General features: G+C 44.0%; 1 protein-coding gene across 1 annotated transcript in view; it reads right to left on the reverse strand.

Annotated features, from left to right (window-relative positions):
• Positions 1–22,589, reverse strand: part of vps16 (vacuolar protein sorting 16 homolog) — a 238,271-nt gene extending 215,682 nt beyond the window's left edge. Inside the window, exons 1-2 of the mRNA XM_034179871.1 lie at positions 22,423–22,589; positions 6,318–6,406 (exon numbers count right to left, since the gene is read on the reverse strand). Coding sequence (XP_034035762.1) covers positions 6,318–6,406; positions 22,423–22,472 — 139 coding nt within the window. The 5' untranslated portion in view covers positions 22,473–22,589. The remainder of the gene's footprint in view (positions 1–6,317; positions 6,407–22,422) is intronic.
• Between the last annotated feature and the right edge of the window lie 1,531 nt (positions 22,590–24,120).

A 24,120-nucleotide genomic window follows, 5' to 3' on the forward strand; every position in this document is an offset into this window, starting at 1 on the left:
CAGAATAAAGGTTTGAGCATCTTTATTCTCTATCAAAAATCTAAAATTCGTCTTTCGTCATCTTTTTGGAAGCTTGGTCAAATCAAAACTCAATGCAAAAATAGCTGACTTTAGAAGAAAATCGTTCGTGAAAGCAGTTTGGAGTTTGAAGAAGAAAAAGGTCTTAATTTGAAAATTTGGAAAAAGGAAGTTAAATGCGCCGGCGCGTTTAACTTGACAAAAGTTATGTCGAAAAAGTAATTGTGCAAAACAAAAAGGAGTTTAAGTAGCACATGGCTTTTAACAAAGACTCATAAATTTTACTGCTGACGGATAGGAGCATCTTTAGACTCAAGGAAAAGAAAAGTGATGAGAGTAAGAGCGAAGAGTAAAAAGCTTAAGAGTAAAGAGCATGAGAGTAAAGAGCAAAAAGAACGAATTCCCGGGAGCGAGCTCTTTTAAAGGTTTAATAAGCTCCACCCCCAAGAATTCTGGGTAACGTAGTTTCTGGAGTTTCCTTGGTCTAGTTTTATATATATATATATAAATCAGCGTGGCTCCAACATTCCACTTTGAAACCAAACCAAGTCCTGTAGAATAAATCTTGTAACTGGTTTATCTGGAATTATATACCACAGACATATATGTAAAAGAACACACTAAGTAAACGTTCCCCAATGAGCAGAGTATAACACATCACATATACTTTCATGCATAAATAGAAAAGAGTGACGTTTCCTTGTCTCTTTTTTTTTTCTTTTGTTACAACAATACAATGGAATTTCCTTTTTAAAATGTGGTTAGGATTTTGAGTCTGCAGGAATCAATCACCTGTCTGGGTGCCAGACAGGTGATTGATTCCTGGGTGCCTGGATGCCTGGGATGGGTCCCATCCTTTTTGCTCTTTATCTCCTCCCACTCAGAGATTTTTTTTAAAAAAATGACGTGGCTTACCATTTTTATGCTGATGATTGTCAAATCTACATGCCTATCGCTAAAAACAGCCTTTGCCCCCTGACACCCCTACTCGACTGTGTGTGACGTCAGGGCTTGGTTGTCACAGAATTTTTTGAAACTTAATGAGGGCAAGACAGAGGTTATGTTGTTTGGAAGTGCCCTTGTTGACTTGGGACCTCTTAAGGATTTTGTACGTCCCAAGGTCACCAGCCTTGGCGTCACGATAGACAGCGATTTTAAATTTGATAAACAAATCAGTGTTTCGAAATCGTGCTTTTATCATCTTCGTCTTTAATCAAAGGTAAAACCATTTTTGTCTTTCAACCTTTTTGAACAAGTTGAGCACTCTTTTATTTCAAGTCGTCTGGACTACTGTAACGCACTTTATTTCGGCATTAGCCAACGGGCTCTTTCCCGTTTGCAGTTAGTCCAGAACGCTGCAGCGCTACTTTTAACAGGAGCCTGGAAGCGTGATCACATAACCCCAATTCTTGCATCTTTGCACTGGCTTCCTATTAATTTTAGAAGTGATTTTAAGATTTTGTTTGTTTTTAAAGCTTTGAATGGAATGGCCCCTCAATACATCACTGACCACCTACAAATTTACTCTCTGGCGCGTGCTCTGAGGTCTGAGGGCCATTTCCAGCTCGTGGTACCCAAGACGAGACTTAAAACCAGGGTGGACAGGGCTTTCTCTGTGGCTGGCCCCAGACTTTGGAACGCTCTGCCCCTCCATGTCCGAACAGCCCCCACAGTGGAGTGTTTTAAGTCTCGTCTGAAGACCCACTTTTATTCTCTGGTTTAGAACACCGAGTGAGTTGTGTGGTCCTCTGTTTTATTGGTTTTGTTTTTATTTTGGTAGATTTTATTGGTTTTATCTTTTGTATGCTGTATGTATGTATTTATTTATTTATCTTGCACATTTTAGTTATTTTTATTAATTTTCTTATGTTTAATTTATTTCTTGACTACTGGGGTTTTATCTATCATGATTCTATTGTATGTGCAGCACTTTGGAACATTTTTGTTGTTAAATGTGCTATATAAATAAAGTGGATTGGATTGGACCTGTCCTTCCCAAATCGTCCCACAGGGGTCACTCTTGTTCCATGGTTAGATTTGGATTTATCTGACATGAAGGTGAAAAGGTAATACTGGGTTAATTTCAACCAGAAAACCTTTGCAATAGTTATTATATCAAGAGCATTCCTTCAGTGAGCTGTTTTCTTTTGAGTCTAGTGTGGAAAAACCTTTTTAGGACTTTTTGTGAAGAAAGTATGTTTTCCTGTGGAGGGTTCTTTATGGTAAGAGGGGAGCTGAGACATCTGGTTTGGGGTACTGATAAGAGAATTCACAGCTCCGTGGAGAATGCACTTTGGGGCATCTTAAATCCTGAATATGGTGGGGTTTGTTGACAGATCCAAGCCGTGCCTGGCTTAGAGGTCTCCTCTTTGACACCTGGTGATATACCAGGCCTTGCCGTATGGAGTTTCTTTGTTTGAAGGAACTCCATGGCCTCTTCTTAATGCAAGCTTAAGATGTTGGTTGTTTGATCACAGCTTTCCGCTACACATGCGAGGGCTGTCAATAAAGTATAGGTCCTTTTTATTTTTTTCAAAAACTATATGGATTTCATTCACATGTTTTTACGTCAGACATGCTTGAACCCTCGTGCGCATGCGTGAGTTTTTCCACGCCTGTCGGTGACGACATCCGCCTGTGAGCACTCCTTGTGGAAGGAGTCGTCCAGCCCCTCGTCGGAATTCCTTTGTCTGAGAAGTTGCTGAGAGACTGGCGCTTTGTTTGATCAAAATTTTTTCTAAACCTGTGAAACACATCGAAGTGGACACGGTTCGAAAAATTAAGCTGGTTTTCGGTGAAAATTTTAACAGCTGATGAGAGATTTTGAAGTGATGATATCGCTTTAAGGACTTCCCACGGTGCGAGACATCGTGCAGCACTCCCAGGCGCCGTCGTCAGCCTGTTTCAAGCTGAAAACCTCCACATTTCAGGCTCTATTGATCCAGGACGTCGTGAGAGAACAGAGAAGTTTCAGGAGAAGTCAGTTTCAGTATTTTATCCGGATATTCCACTGTTAAAGGAGATTTTTTTTTAATGAAAGAAGTGCGGACGGGTCCACGCGTCGGGACGCAGCCGGCGCGGTGCGGCGGCACAGGAAAAACACCTCCGTGTTGATAACCATTTGTAAAATCCAGGCGGCTTTTGATGGCTTTCAGTGGAGTGAGTATATGAGAAATTGTTTAACAGCTGTACATGTTCCAACTTGTCCTTAAGGCTTCCAACGGAGGTGTTTTTCCTGTGGCGGAGCGTCGCGGCGGCTGCGAGCCGACGCTGCAATCCGCCCGCACGTCTTTCATTAAAAAAAAAAAAAAAAATCTCCTTTAACAGTGGAATATCCGGATAAAATGCTGAAACCGACTTCTTCTGAAACTTCTCTGTTCTCTCACGACGTCCTGGATCAATAGAACCTGAAATGTGGAGGTTTTCAGCTTGAAACAGGCTGACGACGGCGCCTGGGAGTGCTGCACGACGTCTCGCTCTGTGGGAAGTCCTTAAAGCGACAGTATCACCTCAAAATCTCTCATCAGCTGTTAAAATTTTCACCGAAAACCAGCTTAATTTTTCGAACCGTGTCCACTTCGATGTGTCTCACACGTTTAGAAAAAATTTTGATCAAAGCACCAATCTCTCAGCAACTTCTCAGACAAAGGAATTCCGACGAGGGGCTGGATGACTCCTCCCACAAGAAGTGCTCACAGGTGAATGACGTCAACGACAGGCGTGGAAAAACACGCATGCGCACGAGGGTTCAAGCATGTCTGACGTAAAAACATATGAATGAAATCCATATAGTTTTTGAAAAAAATAAAAAAGGACCTATACTTTATTGACAGACCTCGTATATTGCTTTTGCAATGGTAGGAGAAACTGGCTGAGAGTCCATTTGGACACAGCAGGCAATCTGAATGTCACATCTGACAGGACACGCATGTCGGGCCGTGAGAGCTGTGAGCGGTGCACTGCACGACTAGAACAAGCCAACAGTGACATATGACAAATACGCCACTTTCAGTCACGTATCAGCAGAAATATGCCGTACCAAACAATGTTTGGTCAATTACCACAATGCGTTTTTGTTTTTAAGAGAATACATTTATCTGCTTGTTGATTTGACCTATTTCACACTTCTGTTATAAGACAGTGATTGTAGCACAGTGGTAAGGTTTCCCTCTGGTAATTAGAGCGTGTGGGTTTGAATCCCGTGGTGTTTTTTCTTTTTATTTAACCAGGGTTATTTAACAGCCCCTTCATGACTGTATGTCTGTGACCATGGGTCATCTACAGAGGAACAGATGGATAATATTTGTATCGCCCGCTTGATAAATGTGGTGTTTTTATATGGTGTGTGGGTTTATTTCATTTTAAATACATCCCTCCTTCCTCATATCAGGCAGGTTCCTGCAGCTTTCACAGGACTGCGATCGTAGCTCAGTGGTAAAGTTTTTAGAGCTTTTGGAAGGTGCAGGTTCGAGTCCCGTCGTTGGCATGTAATTTTTATTTTTTTGTGCAGCTGCTGGCAGTGTGTTCCCGCGTGCACGAACCATCACAACTGCATTGTGCGTGCCTGCCCATCGGCGCGATGTTTCGTGGTTTGATCATTCGGGCTGTTTCGCTGCGAGTTGCCCTCAGTTGTACTTTATTTGCACTGTGTGTGAAGGGGCCTTAATATGGAACTATGCTTCCTATCCTTTTTATTTCATTTATTCACATTAACATCGGAACAGGTCTCACTCTCACTACATCTAAATTCTGGGTCTGTCAGTAAAGCTCAGGGCAAGTTCTCTCTGCTTCTCTTGATTTACTGCAGGTGAATTAATGCCTCTCCCCCTTGAACTGCCACCTTATCATGGTGGGGGAGTTTGCGTACCCAGATGATCCTAGGAGCTATGTTGTCAGGGGCTTTGTGCCCCTGGTAGGGTCTCCTAAGGCAAACAGGTCCGAGGTGATGGGTCAGACTAAGGGGAGTTCAGAAGCTCCCATGACCAGTACAAAATCAAGGGCCGAGACGTTGGCCGGTATGGCAGAGCCAGGGCCCACCCTGGAGCCAGGCCTGGGGTTGGGGCTCGCACGCGAGCACCTGGTGGCCAGGCCTTAGCCCATGGGGCCCAGCCGGGCTCAGCCCAAAAGAGCGACGTGGGCCCGCCCTCCTGTGGGTTCACCACCTGTTGAGGGGGCCACGGGGGTCAGGTGCAGAGAGGATTGGGTGGCAGTCGAGGACAGGTGGCCCGGCCCGCGCTCACAGCCCCTGGCTGTTGGGATGTGGAACATCACCTCGCTGGGGGGTAAGGAGCCTGAGCTTGTGCGGGAGGTTGAGGCATACCGACTACAGATAGTCGGGCTCGCCTCCACGCACAGCTTGGGTTCTGGTACCCAACTCCTTGAGAGGGGCTGGACGCTCCACTTTTCTGGTGTTGCCCACGGAGAGAGGTGGAGAGCTGAAGTAGCACTGCTTATTGCTCCCCAGCTCAAACATCATGTGTTGGAGTTCCACCCGGTGAATGAGAGGGTCCTGTCCCTCTCTCAAGGGAAGACCCAGGACACGCTGGAGGGACTACGTCTCTCGGCTGGCTTGGGAACGCCTCGGGGTTGCCCCGCCAAGATCGTCCTGTGCAGTGAGCTGTCCACTGGCACAAGAGAAACAATGCAAGGACTGTTGGAAGAAATCCCTCAGTGCTCATCACATCAACCATTGGCAATGGTTAACCCTAGGTGCAAACTGCGATGCCTGCTGTCACACCATCAACCATGCTGTCTCTTGCTTCAAAGACCCCCACAAAGCCACCCTGAAGGACAAAAGACCCAGGAGGAAGAACACAGACGCTGCAACGTCAACTCCTGACCAGACCTTCATCAACGGCTGCTGCAACTGGTTTTGTTTTTCCCAAATTGGGCCTATCAGCAATGAGCACACCTGCAGTCGACATGGACCACCACCTCCATAATCTTTGAACTAGTGTTCCAGGTTATAGAAGCATTGAATAAACTAACTGAAGTGGGCCACCACCTCCATAAGCTTCATTTGTGAAGTAATGCCATGATGATGACGTTATTAATTTGAAGAGAAGAACCTATGTAGATGAGGTGCATTCTTTCTTGATGCAGTTCCACTGTTCTACCACTTGATGGTGTGTACGCATGGTCAGAGCTGCGTGTATATTTACATACCTTTTCAAATTTAAGTACATGTTGACCAATTCCATACTTTGGATAGAAATGTTCATATGCACAGTTTTAAGCACAAATCTCTGCTTTAAAAAAAAAAAAAAAACAACTGAATGGGAAAGTGTGTTTTTCTGTACCTATTGGCCCTCCATATGGAGCAGCAGCCACCAGGCAGTCTTTGAGGCCATCCCGTAAACTCCAGCACATCTGATACAGTTCTGTTTTCCTGCAAAGACATTTAACCAAAAAGAACATTCCATTTGATTAATATAATAATGAGTTTTTCTGGAACAAATACATTTATACAAACAATATATTTATATTAAAACAAATACAGGGTGTCCAAAAATAAGTGCCACAAAATCATTTGACTTTAATTCTGCAACAGCTAATCTGAATTATGTTTGTTTTTTCAGACATTAAGATATACGAGGTCTGTGAGAAAAGTATCCGTCCTTTTTATCTTTTTCAAAAACTATATGGATTTGAATCACGTGCGCTTGCATCAGACAAGCTTGAATCTTCGTGCGCATGCGTGAGTTTTTTCACGCCTGTCGGTTGCGTCATTCGCCTGTGGGCAGGCTTTGTGTGAGCACTGGTCCACCTCCCTCGTCGGATTTTTATTGTCAGTGAAATGGCGGAGCGACTGCCGCTTTGCTCCATGAATTTTTTTCAGAAGCTGTTAGAGACAGTCAGATGGAAACCATTCGAAAGATTCAGATGGATTTCGGTGAAGATTCTGTCGGTATCACACGGATTAAGGACCATTAAAACTGGATTAAAAACGGCCCACGGCGGCAGAGGGCGCACTGCGCCCAGAGCGGCCATCGACAGGCTGGAACGAGCAGATCACTAACAAATTTAAGGCTCTGTTGATGCAGGATGTCATGTGACTAGCAGAAAAGTTTCAGAAGAGGTCGGGATCAGCACATTCCACTGTTAAAGGAGATTTTGTCATGAAAGACGTGCGGACGGATTCGCGCGTCGGGATGCAGCCGCTCACAGCCGCTGGACAAACAACACCTCCGTGTTGGAAATCTCACAGGACAAGTTGGAACATGCCCAGCTGTTAAACAATTTCTCAGATACTCACTCGACTGAAAAGCCATCAAAAGCCGTCTGAATCTTCTGAATGGTTTCCAACACGGAGGTGTTTTTTTTTTTTTTGCGCGTCCTGAGCTGCTCCATGCCGACGCGCGAAATCCTCCGCACATCTTTCATTACAAAATCTCCTGTAACGTGTCTCCTGGAATTTTCCACAAAAATGCTATGTCCAGCTCTCTTGCCATTTCTGTGGTAGTCACACAATGTCCCGGATCAACACAGCGTTCAGTTTAGAAATGATCTGGTCGTTCCAGGCTGTCGATGGCCGCTCGGTGCGCTGCGCGCCCTCCGCCGCTGTGGGCCGTCTTTAAAAAGGTTTTAACACTCCTTAATCCGTTTGACGCCGACAGAATCTTCACCGAAATCCAAATGAATCTTTCGAATGGTTTCCATCTGGCTGTCTCTATCAGTTTCTGAAAAAAAAAATTCATGGAGCAAAGCGGCAGTCTCTCAGCCATTTCACTAACAAAAATCCGACGAGGGGGGTGGACCAGTGCTCACTCAAAGCCTGCCCACAGGCGAATGACGCAACCGACAGGCGTGAAAAAAACTCACGCATGTGCACGAAGGTTCAAGCTTGTCTGAGGCAAGCGCACATGATTCAAATCCATATGGTTTTTGAAAAAAATAAAAAGGTTGGATAGTTTTCTCAGACCTCGTATGTGAGGAATTTCTTCTGATGTAGTTTGAGACCGACCTAATGAGGATGCCGCTTACAATCGAGCAAAAAAGGAAAATGGTAGAATTCTACTTTGAGACAACATTTTTGACTGTTTACAAACAGTTGCCCCAAGGCACTTTATATTGTAAGGCAAAGCCATACAATAATTACAGAAAACCCCAAACGGTCAAAACGACCCCCTATGAGCAAGCACTTGGCGACAGTGGGAAGGAAAAACTCCCTTTTAACAGGAAGAAATCTCCAGCAGAATCAGGCTCAGGGAGGAGCAGTCTTCTGCTGGGACTGGTTGGGGCTGAGGGAGAGAACCAGGAAAAAGACATGCTGTGGAGGGGAGCAGAGATCAATCACTAATGATTAAATGCAGAGTGGTGCATACAGAGCAAAAAGAGAAAGAAACACTCAGTGCATCATGGGAACCCCCCAGCAGTCTAAGTCTATAGCAGCATAACTAAGGGATGGTTCAGGGTAACCTGATCCCAGCCCTAACTATAAGCTTTAGCAAAAAGGAAAGTTTTAAGCCTAATCTTAAAAGTAGAGAGGGTGTCTGTCTCCCTGATCTGAATTGGGAGCTGGTTCCACAGGAGAGGAGCCTGAAAGCTGAAGGCTCTGCCTCCCATTCTACTCTTACAAACCCTAGGAACTACAAGTAAGCCTGCAGTCTGAGAGCGAAGCGCTCTATTTGGGTGATATGGTACTATGAGGTCCCTAAGATAAGATGGGACCTGATTATTCAAAACCTTATAAGTAAGAAGAAGAATTTTAAATTCTATTCTAGAATTAACAGGAAGCCAATGAAGAGAGGCCAATATGGGTGAGATACGCTCTCTCCTTCTAGTCCCTGTCAGTACTCTAGCTGCAGCATTTTGAATTAACTGAAGGCTTTTCAGGGAACTTTTAGGACAACCTGATAATAATAAATTACAATAGTCCAGCCTAGAGGAAATAAATGCATGAATTAGTTTTTCAGCATCACTCTGAGACAAGACCTTTCTAATTTTAGCGATATTGCGCAAATGTAAAAAAGCAGTCCAACATATTTGCTTAATATGCGCATTGAAGGACATATCCTGATCAAAAATGACGCCAAGATTTCTCACAGTATTACTAGAGGTCAGGGTAATGCCATCCAGAGTAAGGATCTGGTTAGACACCATGTTTCTAAGATTTGTGGGGCCAAGTACAACTACACACACACACACACACACATACATAAATTCATATACATATCCACACAGCCATCCGTTTAGAAATGATGTGGTGGTTTCTGCCTCTCGATGGCGGCTCGGAGTGCGACGCGCCGTGCGCCATTGTGGGCCACCCTTAAAGCTGTAGTAACACTCATTCTCTGTGAAGCCCGTAAAATTTTCACCGAAACCCAGATAAATTTTTCGAGTAGTTTCCAGCTGCCTGTCTGACAGTTTCTGAAAAAAGTCTGATGGAAAAAAAGCCCAAATCATTCCACCATTTCCTCGCAACGACGAGAGGGGTGGACCAATGCTCACTCAAAGCCTGCCCAAAGGCGAATGACGCAACTGACAGGCGTGAAAAAAACTCACGCATGCGCATGTAGGTTCAAGCTTGGCTGACGTAAAAACATATGAATCAAATCCATATAGTTTTTAAAAAAAAATAAAAAGGTCGGATACTTTTCTAACAGACCTCGTGTGTGTGTGTGTGTGTACACACACACACACACACACACACACACGAGGTCTGTTAGAAAAGTAACAGACCTTTTTATTTTTTTCAAAAACCATAAGGATTTGAATCATGTGTGATTGCATCAGCCAAGCTTGAACCTTCGTGCGCATGCGTGAGTTTTTTTCACGCGTCAGTTGCGTCATTCGCCTGTGAGCAGTGGTCCACCCCTCTCGATGGAATTTTATTGCGAATAAATGAACGATTTGGAGCTTTGCTGCATCAATTTTTTCCAGAAACTGTGAGAGACCTCCAGGTGGACATCATTTGGAAAATTCAGATGGCTTTCAGTGACCATTTTATGGGGATTACACAGATTAAGGAGTGCTCCAGCCGGTTTAAAGACCGCCCACAGCTGCTGAGAGCGCGCACCGCGCTCTGAGCTCCGATCGACAGGCTCAAACCCCGCTGAAACATCCAGATCATTTCCAACGTGAAGGCTTTGTTGATCCGGGACGTCGTCTGACTTACACAAAAATGGCAGAAGGAATTCCTCCGCTCCTCTTTCCATGACAAAAACTCCTGTAACAGTGGAATGTGCCGTTCACTTCCAAACTGGACGCTGTTTTGATCCGGGACGTCGTCTGACTTCCACAGGAATTGCGGAAGACGTGGACATCAGCACTTTTTCGGCACATCGAGACAGACATGCTGAGGAATTCCGCGCGTCGGAACGGAGCCGCATGGCGCAAAGCAACGCCGTGATGAAGCCTCACAGGACATGTTCTGGCATGTCCAGCTCATCCACAATTTCTCGGATAGTCACACGACTGAAAAGCCCCGAAAGCCATCTGAAAGCCGTCCTGTGAGAGCAACACGGAGGTGGTTTTGTGCCGCGCCATAAGCGGCACGGTGGCGCATTCCTCTGCTCCTCTTTCCATGGAAAAAAACTCCTGTAACAGTGGAATGTGCTGAAAAAGTGCTGATGTCCACATCTTCTGCCATTTTTGTGTAAGTCAGATGAAGTCCCGGATCAACAAAGTCTTCACTTTGGAAATGATCTGGTTGTTCCAGCGGGGTGTCAGCCTGTCGATGGGGGCTGGGAGCGCGCTGCGCTCTCAGGAGTTGTGGGCCGTGCTTAAAGTGGCAGTAACACCCCGTAATTTGTTTAATCCCCATAAAATCGTCCCTGAAAGCCATATTAATTTTCCGAACGGTGTCCACCTGGAGGTCTCTCAGTTTTTGGAAAATAATTGATGCAGCAAAGCTCCAAATCGTTCAGAAATTTATTCGCAATAAAAATCCGATGAGAGGGGTGGACCACTGCTCACAGGTAAATGACGCAACCGACAGGCGTGAAAAAACTCACGCATGCGCACGAAGGTTCAAGCTTGGCTGATGCAATCACGTGATTCAAATCCATATGGTTTTTGCAAAAAATAAAAAGGTCGGATACTTTTCTAACAAACCTCGTATACACATATATATATACACACATATATATACACACATATCAATCAATCAATTCAATCAATTTTTTTTTATATAGCGCCAAATCACAACAAACAGTTGCCCCAAGGCGCTTTATATTGTAAGGCAAGGCCATACAATAATGATGTAAAACCCCAACGGTCAAAACGACCCCCTGTGAGCAAGCACTTGGCTACAGTGGGAAGGAAAAACTCCCTTTTAACAGGAAGAAACCTCCAGCAGAACCAGGCTCAGGGAGGGGCAGTCTTCTGCTGGGACTGGTTGGAGCTGAGGGAGAGAACCAGGAAAAAGATATGCTGTGGAGGGGAGCAGAGATCGATCACTAATGATTAAATGCAGAGTGGTGCATACAGAGCAAAAAGAGAAAGAAACAGTGCATCATGGGAACCCCCCAGCAGTCTACGTCTATAGCAGCATAACTAAGGGATGGTTCAGGGTCACCTGATCCAGCCCTAACTATAAGCTTTAGCAAAAAGGAAAGTTTTAAGCCTAATCTTAAAAGTAGAGAGGGTGTCTGTCTCCCTGATCTGAATTGGGAGCTGGTTCCACAGGAGAGGAGCCTGAAAGCTGAAGGCTCTGCCTCCCATTCTACTCTTACAAACCCTAGGAACTACAAGTAAGCCTGCAGTCTGAGAGCGAAGCGCTCTATTGGGGTGATATGGTACTACGAGGTCCCTAAGATAAGATGGGACCTGATTATTCAAAACCTTATAAGTAAGAAGAAGAATTTTAAATTCTATTCTAGAATTAACAGGAAGCCAATGAAGAGAGGCCAATATGGGTGAGATATGCTCTCTCCTTCTAGTCCCCGTCAGCACTCTAGCTGCAGCATTTTGAATTAACTGAAGGCTTTTTAGGGAACTTTTAGGACAACCTGATAATAATGAATTACAATAGTCCAGCCTAGAGGAAATAAATGCATGAATTAGTTTTTCAGCATCACTCTGAGACAAGACCTTTCTGATTTTAGAGATATTGCGTAAATGCAAAAAAGCAGTCCTACATATTTGTTTAATATGCGCTTTGAATGACATATCCTGATCAAAAATGACTCCAAGATTTCTCACAGTATTACTAGAGGTCAGGGTAATGCCATCCAGAGTAAGGATCTGGTTAGACACCATGTTTCTAAGATTTGTGGGGCCAAGTACAATAACTTCAGTTTTATCTGAGTTTAAAAGCAGGAAATTAGAGGTCATCCATGTCTTTATGTCTGTAAGACAATCCTGCAGTTTAGCTAATTGGTGTGTGTCCTCTGGCTTCATGGATAGATAAAGCTGGGTATCATCTGCGTAACAATGAAAATTTAAGCAATACCGTCTAATAATACTGCCTAAGGGAAGCATATATAAAGTGAATAAAATTGGTCCTAGCACAGAACCTTGTGGAACTCCATAATTAACTTTAGTCTGTGAAGAAGATTCCCCATTTACATGAACAAATTGTAATCTATTAGACAAATATGATTCAAACCACCGCAGCGCAGTGCCTTTAATACCTATGGCATGCTCTAATCTCTGTAATAAAATTTTATGGTCAACAGTATCAAAAGCAGCACTGAGGTCTAACAGAACAAGCACAGAGATGAGTCCACTGTCCGAGGCCATAAGAAGATCATTTGTAACCTTCACTAATGCTGTTTCTGTACTATGATGAATTCTAAAACCTGACTGAAACTCTTCAAATAGACCATTCCTCTGCAGATGATCAGTTAGCTGTTTTACAACTACCCTTTCAAGAATTTCTGAGAGAAAAGGAAGGTTGGAGATTGGCCTATAATTAGCTAAGATAGCTGGGTCAAGTGATGGCTTTTTAAGTAATGGTTTAATTACTGCCACCTTAAAAGCCTGTGGTACATAGCCAACTAACAAAGATAGATTGATCATATTTAAGATCGAAGCATTAAATAATGGTAGGGCTTCCTTGAGCAGCCTGGTAGGAATGGGGTCTAATAAACATGTTGATGGTTTGGATGAAGTAACTAATGAAAATAACTCAGACAGAACAATCGGAGAGAAAGAGTCTAACCAAATACCGGCATCACTGAAAGCAGCCAAAGATAACGATACGTCTTTGGGATGGTTATGAGTAATTTTTTCTCTAATAGTTAAAATTTTGTTAGCAAAGAAAGTCATGAACTCATTACTAGTTAAAGATAATGGAATACTCAGCTCAATAGAGCTCTGACTCTTTGTCAGCCTGGCTACAGTGCTGAAAAGAAACCTGGGGTTCTTATTTTCTTCAATTAGTGATGAGTAGAAAGATGTCCTAGCTTTACGGAGGGCTTTTTTATAGAGCAACAGACTCTTTTTCCAGGCTAAGTGAAGATCTTCTAAATTAGTGAGACGCCATTTCCTCTCCAACTTACGGGTTATCTGCTTTAAGCTACGAGTTTGAGAGTTATACCATGGAGTCAGACACTTCTGATTTAAAGCTCTCTTTTTCAGAGGAGCTACAGCATCCAAAGTTGTCTTCAATGAGGATGTAAAACTATTGACGAGATACTCTATCTCCCTTACAGAGTTTAGGTAGCTACTCTGCACTGTGTTGTTATATGGCATTAGAGAACATAAAGAAGGAATCATATCCTTAAACCTAGTTACAGCGCTTTCTGAAAGACTTCTAGTGTAATGAAACTTATTCCCTACTGCTGGGTAGTCCATCAGAGTAAATGTAAATGTTATTAAAAAATGATCAGACAGAAGGGAGTTTTCAGGGAATACTGTTAAGTCTTCTATTTCCATACCATAAGTCAGAACAAGATCTAAGATATGATTAAAGTGGTGGGTGGACTCATTTACTTTTTGAGCAAAGCCAATAGAGTCTAATAATAGATTAAATGCAGTGTTGAGGCTGTCATTCTCAGCATCTGTGTGGATGTTAAAATCGCCCACTATAATTATCTTATCTGAGCTAAGCACTAAGTCAGACAAAAGGTCTGAAAATTCACAGAGAAACTCACAGTAACGACCAGGTGGACGATAGATAATAAATAAAACTGGTTTTTGGGACTTCCAATTTGGATGGACAAGACTAAGAGACAAGCTTTCAAATGAATTAAAGCTCTGTCTGGGTTTTTGATTAATTAATAAGCTGGAATGGAAGATTGCTGCTAATCCACCGCCCCGGCCCGTGCTACGAGCATTCTGACAGTTAGTGTGACTCGGGGGTGTTGACTCATTTAAACTAACATATTCATCCTGCTGTAACCAGGTTTCTGTTAGGCAGAATAAATCAATATGTTGATCAATTATTATATCATTTACCAACAGGGACTTAGAAGAGAGAGACCTAATGTTTAATAGACCACATTTAACTGTTTTAGTCTGTGGTGCAGTTGAAGGTGCTATATTATTTTTTCTTTTTGAATTTTTATGCTTAAATAGATTTTTGCTGGTTATTGGTAGTCTGGGAGCAGGCACCGTCTCTACGGGGATGGGGTAATGAGGGGATGGCAGGGGGAGAGAAGCTGCAGAGAGGTGTGTAAGACTACAACTCTGCTTCCTGGTCCCAACCCTGGATAGTCACGGTTTGGAGGATTTAAGAAAATTAGCCAGATTTCTAGAAATGAGAGCTGCTCCATCCAAAGTGGGATGGATGCCGTCTCTCCTAACAAGACCAGGTTTTCCCCAGAAGCTTTGCCAATTATCTATGAAGCCCACCTCATTTTTTGGACACCACTCAGACAGACAGCAATTCAAGGAGAACATGCGGCTAAACATGTCACTCCCGGTCTGATTGGGGAGGGGCCCAGAGAAAACTACAGAGTCCGACATTGTTTTTGCAAAGTTACACACCGATTTAATGTTAATTTTAGTGACCTCCGATTGGCGTAACCGGGTGTCATTACTGCCGACGTGAATTACAATCTTACCAAATTTACGCTTAGCCTTAACCAGCAGTTTCAAATTTCCTTCAATGTCGCCTGCTCTGGCCCCCGGAAGACAATTGACTATGGTTGCTGGTGTCGCTAACTTCACATTTCTCAAAACAGAGTCGCCAATAACCAGAGTTTGATCCTCGGCGGGTGTGTCGTCGAGTGGGGAAAAACGGTTAGAAATGTGAACGGGTTGGCGGTGTACACGGGGCTTCTGTTTAGGGCTACGCTTCCTCCTCACAGTCACCCAGTCAGCCTGCTTTCCCGGCTGCTCGGGATCTGCCAGGGGGGAACTAACGGCGGCTAAGCTACCTTGGTCCGCACCGACTACAGGGGCCTGGCTAGCTGTAGAATTTTCCACGGTGCGGAGCCGAGTCTCCAATTCGCCCAGCCTGGCCTCCAAAGCTACGAATAAGCTACACTTATTACAAGTACCATTACTGCTAAAGGAGGCCGAGGAATAACTAAACATTTCACACCCAGAGCAGAAAAGTGCGGGAGAGACAGGAGAAGCCGCCATGCTAAATCGGCTAAGAGCTAGTAGCTACGCTAAGCTAGCGGATTCCTAAAACACGCAAAGTGAATAATGTGTAAATAATTTAGAGGTGATTCAGCAGAATGAGTGCTTTAGTTAAGGCACGTAAAGATTACACTGGGAAACAAATCGTAATCTAGATAACTAGATCAATCTAACTGCGCAGATTAAACAGCTAACAGATACAGAAAAACACCGCTGTGCTCCGGAACAGGAAGTGATACAATACCGCAGTGAGAGCCAACCACCAGTAGAGGCAAGCAAGAGCTTGCCTCTACATATATACACACACACACACACATATACACACACATATATATATATATATATATATATACACACACACACACACACACACACACACACACACACACACACACACACACACACACACACACACACACACAGAGATTTCTTTGAAATGTAAGGTGCAATACAAATAAAATGTATTATTATTATACATACATATACACACACACACACACACACACACACACACACACACACACACTAGAGGTGCACCGATCAGGATTTGTTTTTAGGCCGATCACTGAAATTCTGATCTGCCAATACCGATCAAGTACATATTTGGATCATGCCCAAAATAAGAATATAGGTCTAATGTATAGGACTATTTTTGCATTAAAACATAATGATGAAAACAAAAAACATGCATTCAAATAAAGACACTAGAATAAACTGCCAACTTTTGTTTTATTACACTGACTTTGTTCTACCAGCAAGCTTTTTTTTTTTCCATGTTTCATGTTGCTCAGGGTACAGCCTACAGAGAATACATTGAGAATGTAAAATACAGCCCTCATTCTATGGGGTTAAAATTGTCTCATTAATATTTGTAAATGCACACAGGGTGATCTACAAATAATCATTGATTTGCAAATGTGTTCAGATATCCACAAATGCAAATTTCATATTTGTAACTTGTAAATTGGTCTTTGCAAATAATGTTGTATTTGCAAATATAAAACTTAATTTGTAAAAAAATAAAAAATTACATTTGTAAAACTGCAAATTGTATTTGTGAATTGAGTTTCAGTATTTGTGGATCACCAATTACATGGATTCATCGCTTTCCTCTGTGACGTAATTTTGAGACATGCTTTTCGCGAAATCCACAGATCCACAAACAAATGTCTACTGATTCACAAATACACACTCACGCACACTGGATATCCACTAGATGGCAGTGTGGTTCCATTCATTACACAGCAGTCTATTTAGATCTCTCATTTTGACTTCTGATATGAGCTGGACGGACATGGACTATATTAGATGATGGCGACTGCTCTCCTTGTCCGTCCAGCTCATATCAGAAGTCAAAATGAGTTTGTGTCACAGAGGAAAGTGTGTCATGACAGGACCAAGCGCTCCCTGCGCTACTGCCTGCACTGTTGTGATCGGTCCATTTTGCCGATCACCAATCAAGGCGTGATCGGCCGATAATGATCGGTGCACCTCTAATTAATTAATCAATCCATCCGGATATGTGTGTGTGTGTGTGTGTGTGTATATATACATATATACACACACGCACACACACACACACACACACACAAAAAAGGCAAAAAGTTATAATAATAAATAACACCAAAACATTTGAACCACAGCATAAAAATTCAGTCTCTAATTATAAAATTAAGTCAACTGTGTGTGTATGTGTGTGATTCTCTCTTTTTCCCCCAACTCAGGGTCACCACAGGAGATCAGAAGTGGATCTGCTTTGTTTTACTCTGGAAGTCCTTGACGCAACTCCAGGTTACATAGAGAATGGGCAGAGGTGGCTTTGAACCAGGAACCTTCTGTTCTTGAACCAAGCACACAAACCGCTTGGACACCACCTCTTCAAAATAAAAATAGCAATTTAAAAAAAAAAAACAATTCATTACATTAAAAATTCAGAAAGCCAGTGACAGACAAGAATAAAACAATTCAATTTATTTCATTTATATAGTGCCAAATCACAACAAAGCTGCCTCAAGATGCTTCACACAAGTAAGGTCTAACCTTACTAACCCCAGAGCAAGAAGACAGGTGACAGTGGTACGAAAAAACCCCTCTGAGGAAGAAAACTCAAGCAGACCAGATTCAAAGGGGTGACCCTCTGCTTGGGCCATACTACAGACAAATTATAGAGCAATTCACAAAACAAATATACAGGAAGTGCTGTTGGTCCACAGGAAAGGAAGGTCTCCAGCACAAATACCACTCCCATCTCTGGATGGAGCTGCACCATCAACAGAGAGAACTAGAGACATTCATCACAAAATGCCCCACATGCAGTATTATTTTCCATGCAAAGTTCAGTAATATGTACTTGTATGGGGTGGGTATGTAGTTGAAGCCTTATGTGTTTGATGTAAACTGGGATATACAATGAAAAAATTGGAGACTGGCATAATATTTATTTAGAGGATGTGACAAACAGTGACCATAAAAAGTCGGTCACGGTCACCAGCCTTCAAAACAAATGCAACCACTGGTGACCTTGAAACGGCGGTCAAGGTCACCGGCCTCCGAACCCATGCAAAGTACTCCTCCAAGGCTTGTACCCACCAAGTATGAAGTTTCTATGAGCAAAAGGTGCCGAGCTACGTTGTGACAAAGGATTTGACAGCTGTGACCATTGGTGACCTTGAGAAGTAGGTCAAGGTCACTGGCCTTCAAACCCATGCGAACTATTCCTCCAAGGCATGTACCAACCAAATATGACGTTTCTGTGAGCAATAGGTGCCGGGCTACTTTGCGGCAAAGGATTTGACAATTGTGACCATTCGTGACCATGAAAAGTAGATCAAGGTCACCGGCCTTCGAACACACGTGAAATACTCCTCCAAATCATGTACCCACCAAATATGAAGTTTCTGCAAGCAATAGGTGCCTTGCGGCGCAAGCGCCGCGCAGGGCATAAAAACAGAATCACAATCTTGTACGAGGTCTGTGAGAAAACTATCCAACCTTTTAATTTTTTTCAAAAACTATATGCATCAGACAAGCTTGAACCTTCGTGCGCATGCGTGAGTTTTTTCACGCCTGTCGGTTGCGTCATTCGCCTGTGGGCAAGCTTTGAGTGAGTGCTGGTCCACCACCCTCGTCGAATTTTTATTGTTTAGGAATGGCGGAGCAACTGCCGCTTTGTTCCATGAAAATTTGTTCAGAAACTCTGCCAGACAGCCAGATGGAAACCATTTGGAAGATTCAGATGGCTTCGGTATCACATGGATTAAGGACCATTAAAACTGGATTAAAAACGTCCCACGGCGGCGGAGGGCGCACCGCGCCCCGAGCGGACATCGACAGGCTGGAATGAGCAGATCACTTCCAAATTTAAGGCTCTGTTGATGCAGGACGTCGTGTGAATAGCAGAGAAGTTTCAGAAGAGGTCGGGATCAGCACTTTATCGGCACATTCCACTGTTAAATGTAATGAAAGACATGCGGACGGATTCGCGCGTCGGGACGCAGCGGCTCATGGTGCGGGACAAACAACACCTCCGTGTTGGAAACCATTCGTAAGATTCAGACGGCTTTCGGTGGCTTTTCAGTCGAGTGAGTATCTGAGAAATTGTTTAACAGCTGGGCATGTTCCAACTTGTCCTGTGAGACTTCCAACACGGAGGTGTTGTTTGTCCAGCGGCTGTGAGCGGTTGCATCCCGACGCGCGAATCTGTCAGCACATCTTTCATGACAAAATCTCCTTTAACAGTGGAATGTGCCGATCAAGTGCTGATCCCGACCTCTTCTGAAACTTCTCTGCTAGTCACACGACGTCCTGCATCAACAGAGCCTTAAATTTGGAAGTGATCTGCTTGTTCCAGCCTGTCGATGGCCGCTCCCCGATGATGGTGCGCCCTCCGCCGCCGTGGGCCATTTTTAATGGTCCTTAACCCATGTGATACCGATAGAATCTTCACCGAAAGCCATCTGAATCTTCCAAATGGTTTCCATCTGGCTGTCTAGCAGAGTTTCTGAAAAAAATTTCATGGAACAAAGCGGCAGTCGCTCCGCCATTCCAAAACAATAAAAATCCGACGAGGCGGGTGGACCAGTGCTCACTCAAAGCCTGCCCACAGGCAAATGACGCAACCGACAGGCGTGAAAAAACTTACGCATGCGCACGAAGGTTGAAGCTTGTCTGATGCAAACACACGTGATTCAAATCCATATAGTTTTTGAAAAAAAATTAAAAAGGTCGGATACTTTTCTAACAGACCTCGTATATTCATTTTGTGAATTGTTCTGTAATTTATGTTTGTAGCATGGCCCAAGAAGAGGATCACCCCTTTGAGTCTGGTCTGCTTGAGGTTTCTTCCTCAGAGGGAGTTTTTCCTTAACACTGTTGCTCTGGGGGTTAGTAAGGTTAGACCTTACTCAACCTGCCCTTAAGAGAGTAGTCCGCTCTGCGGAGAGGACTATCAAAACTGCGCTGCCTGACCTGCATGACATTTACTCTAAAAGATGCAGGTCAAGGGCAGAGAAGATCCTCAGCCTGCCCCATCACCCTGGACATTCCCTCCTCTCTCGGTTGCCATTTAGTTGTCGGTTCCGTTGCTTGAGAACCAATACCAAGAGGATGAGGAAAAGCTTCTTCCCCCAGGCCATTCGTTTACTGAATTTAAAATAGGGAATTTCAGTTTTTCTTGTATATTTAACACCCTATTACATTTTGCATAACCCCCCCTGACAACCCATCTGCATATTTGTACATTTGTAAATAATATTTTAAGTACGTGTACACACACACACACACACACACACGCACGCACGCACACACACACGCACGCACGCACGCACGCACACACGTATACACACACGCGTACACGTATACGCACGCACACACGCACGCACGCACACACGCACGTATACACACGCACGCACACACACGCACACACGCACGCACGCGCACGCACGCGCACACACGCACGCACGCGCACGCACGCGCACACGCGCACACACGTATGCGCACACGCACGCGCACACATGCGTATACGCGCGCACGCGCACCAAAAATAAACGCAACACTTTTGGTTTTGCTCCCATTTTGTATGAGATGAACTCAAAGATCTTAAACCTTTTCCACATACACAATATCACCATTTCCCTCAAATATTGTTCACAAACCAGTCTAAATCTGTGATAGTGAGCACTTCTCCTTTGCTGAGATAATCCATCCCACCTCACAGGTGTGCCATACCAAGATGCTGATTAGACACCATGATTAGTGCACAGGTGTGCCTTAGACTGCCCACAATAAAAGGCCACTCTGAAAGGTGCAGTTTTGTTTTATTGGGGGGGGATACCAGTCAGTATCTGGTGTGACCACCATTTGCCTCATGGAGTGCAACACATCTCCTTCGCATAGAGTTGATCAGGTTGTCAATTGTGGCCTGTGGAATGTTGGTCCACTCCTCTTCAATGGCTGTGCGAAGTTGCTGAATATTGGCAGGAACTGGTACACACTGACGTATACGCCGGTCCAGAGCATCCCAAACATGCTCAATGGGTGACATGTCCGGTGAGTATGCCGGCCATGCAAGAACTAGGACATTTTCAGCTTCCAAGAATTGTGTACAGATCCTTGCATCATGGGGCCGTGCATTATCCTGCTGCAACATGAGGTGATGTTCTTGGACGTATGGCACAACAATGGGCCTCAGGATCTCGTCACGGTATCTCTGTGCATTCAAAATGCCATCAATAAAATGCACCTGTGTTCTTCGTCCATAACAGATGCTTGCCCATACCATAACCCCACTACCACCATGGGCCACTCGATCCACAACATTGACATCAGAAAACCGCTCACTCACACGACGCCACACATGCTGTCTGCCATCTGCCCTGGACAGTGTGAACTGGGATTCATCCGTGAAGAGAACACCTCTCCAACGTGCCAAACGCCAGCGAATGTGAGCATTTGCCCACTCAAGTCGGTTACGACGACGAACTGGAGTCAGGTCGAGACCCCGATGAGGACGACGAGCATGCAGATGAGACGGTTTCTGACAGTTTGTGCAGAAATTCTTTGGTTACGCAAACCGATTGTTTCAGCAGCTGTCCGAGTGGCTGGTCTCAGACGATCTTGGAGGTGAACATGCTGGATGTGGAGGTCCTGGGCTGGTGTGGTTACACGTGGTCTGCGGTTGTGAGGCTGGTTGGATGTACTGCCAAATTCTCTGAAACACCTTTGGAGACGGCTTATGGTAGAGAAATGAACATTCAATACACGAGCAACAGTTCTGGTTGACATTCCTGCTGTCAGCATGCCAATTGCACGCTCCCTCAAATCTTGCGACATCTGTGGCATTGTGCTGTGTGATAAAACTGCACATTTCAGAGTGGCCTTTTATTGTGGGCAGTCTAAGGCACACCTGTGCACTAATCATGGTGTCTAATCAGCATCTTGATATGGCACACCTGTGAGGTGGGATGGATTATCTCAGCAAAGGAGAAGTGCTCACTATCACAGATTTAGACTGGTTTGTGAACAATATTTGAGGGAAATGGTGATATTGTGTATGTGGAAAAGGTTTAAGATCTTTGAGTTCATCTCATACAAAATGGGAACAAAACCAAAAGTGTTGAGTACACACACACACACACACACACACACACACACACACACACACACACACACACACACACACACACACACACACACACACACACACAGTGTCATAGAGGGTGAGGCGGGGTCCACCCAGGACACGACGCCAGTCTGTCACAGGGCCACACACACACCTACGGACAATTTTTAAAGATTCCAATCCAACTAACCCGCATGTCTTTGGATGTGGGAGGAAACCGGAGCACCCGGAGGGAACCCACGCAAACTCCACCATAAAATGTTATGTCAAACAATATATAATTCAGCAAACACATAAGTCTAAATATTTACCGGTAAAAAGCCTCTCCGAGCGGGTTCCAGCTAGCGGTGATAAAAGACATAATGATACAGTTCACTTTATTCAAAAAATAATAAAAAAGAAATCCACTAAGTTTGACTAATTTAGTCTCAGCTTAGTTTAGCATCCTGCTGCTACTACTTATTCTTCTTCTTCCTCTTCTTATTATTCTTCTTCTTCCTCCTCGTCTTGCAAAACATGGGTTTGGCCTGCAGCTTGAGGGTGTCATACCGCCACCTACTGGACTGGGGTCTGAGGTTCTGACCCCACAAGGGATCTCGCTCATTCATCCACTGTGTGTGTGTGTGTGTGTGTGTGTGTGTGTGTGTGTGTGTGTGTGTGTGTGTGTGTGTGTGTGTGTGTGTGTGTGTGTGTGTGTGTGTGTGTGTGTGTGCGTGCGTGTCCAGCTGATTTTTTCATCTAGTTCACACACTGCTGGGAAGAGATGGTAGTGTCAGGAATTGTCTCTTGGAATTTCTGGGAATGTTGACAGCTCACACTGTGTTTCATGCTCACCACATGCATGTGACACATGACCTTTGCTGACTGGTGTGTCGTTCTTGCTGTCTGTTGCAATAAGTGTTTTGTTTTTTCACTGTTTGTGCTCTGATGACGTTGAGATCAACAGTTCCACTGTCTGAATTCTTTTGGCTGGTTACATGAACATGAACCCTGCTTGTCCTACAAAGTGACCTGTGACCTTAACAGATGACTGATGATGTGTCAATGTTATGCTGATTTCCTTGATATTTGTTTGTACTGTGAAACAGGGTCCATTCTGTGAAGCCACAGGTTGAAACTGATTTCAGTGTTATAAACAGAAGCTGAGTCACCCGAAGCACACAACAACCAAAGGTCAGGGCACTGACCTAGTTCCCAAAACCATCAAAGACCCTGTCTTTACCTTATACATCTGGGGGCGTGTCAATCTGGTGTGTAGCTTAAACAAAGTTGTGTAAAGCACAGGACACAGATGGATTTAGTCAGCTTTTCATCAGGCTGTTTTAGCTATAACAAAATAGACATCTGTTCATTTTCTCTACCCGCTTATTCTAATTAAGGGTCATGGGATGACTGGAGCCTATCCCAGCGATGACGGGGAGCAAGGCAGCGTTCACCCTGGACAGACAGACATGCATATTCACACCTATGGTCAGTTTGGAGTCCCCAGTTCACCAAACCTGCATGTCTGTGGAACTTTGAGGAAGCCGGAGCACCCAGAGGGAATGCACATGAACACGGGGAGAACATGCAACAAGGAATAAGTGGGAAGTGAACTCGTAACGTCAACAAAAAGCACAACCTGTTTATTTGATCCTATACAGAACTGTTTAAGGACCTGTGGTCCACTCTGTGCTGGAAATTATTAATCTTTCTTTAACTTCTGGATCTGTTCCTAAATGTTTCAAATCTGCAGTGATTAAACCATTACTTAAGAAACCTAATCTTGACCCTAGTGTATTGAAAAACTATCAGCCGATATCAAATCTATCATTTTGCTCTAAAATTCTGGAAAAAGTGGTTTCACGGCAGCTCATAGACTATCTTACTGAGAATAATCTCTTTGAGCCACTGCAGTCTGCTTTTAGGAAATATCACTCCACAGAGACGGCTCTCACTAAAGTGGTGAATGATCTTCTGCTTGTAATGGATTCGGACACCACTACGGTTCTGGTGCTGTTAGATCTCAG

Source organism: Thalassophryne amazonica, chromosome 1 (assembly GCF_902500255.1).
Source record: "Thalassophryne amazonica chromosome 1, fThaAma1.1, whole genome shotgun sequence".
NCBI lineage: Eukaryota > Metazoa > Chordata > Actinopteri > Batrachoidiformes > Batrachoididae > Thalassophryne > Thalassophryne amazonica.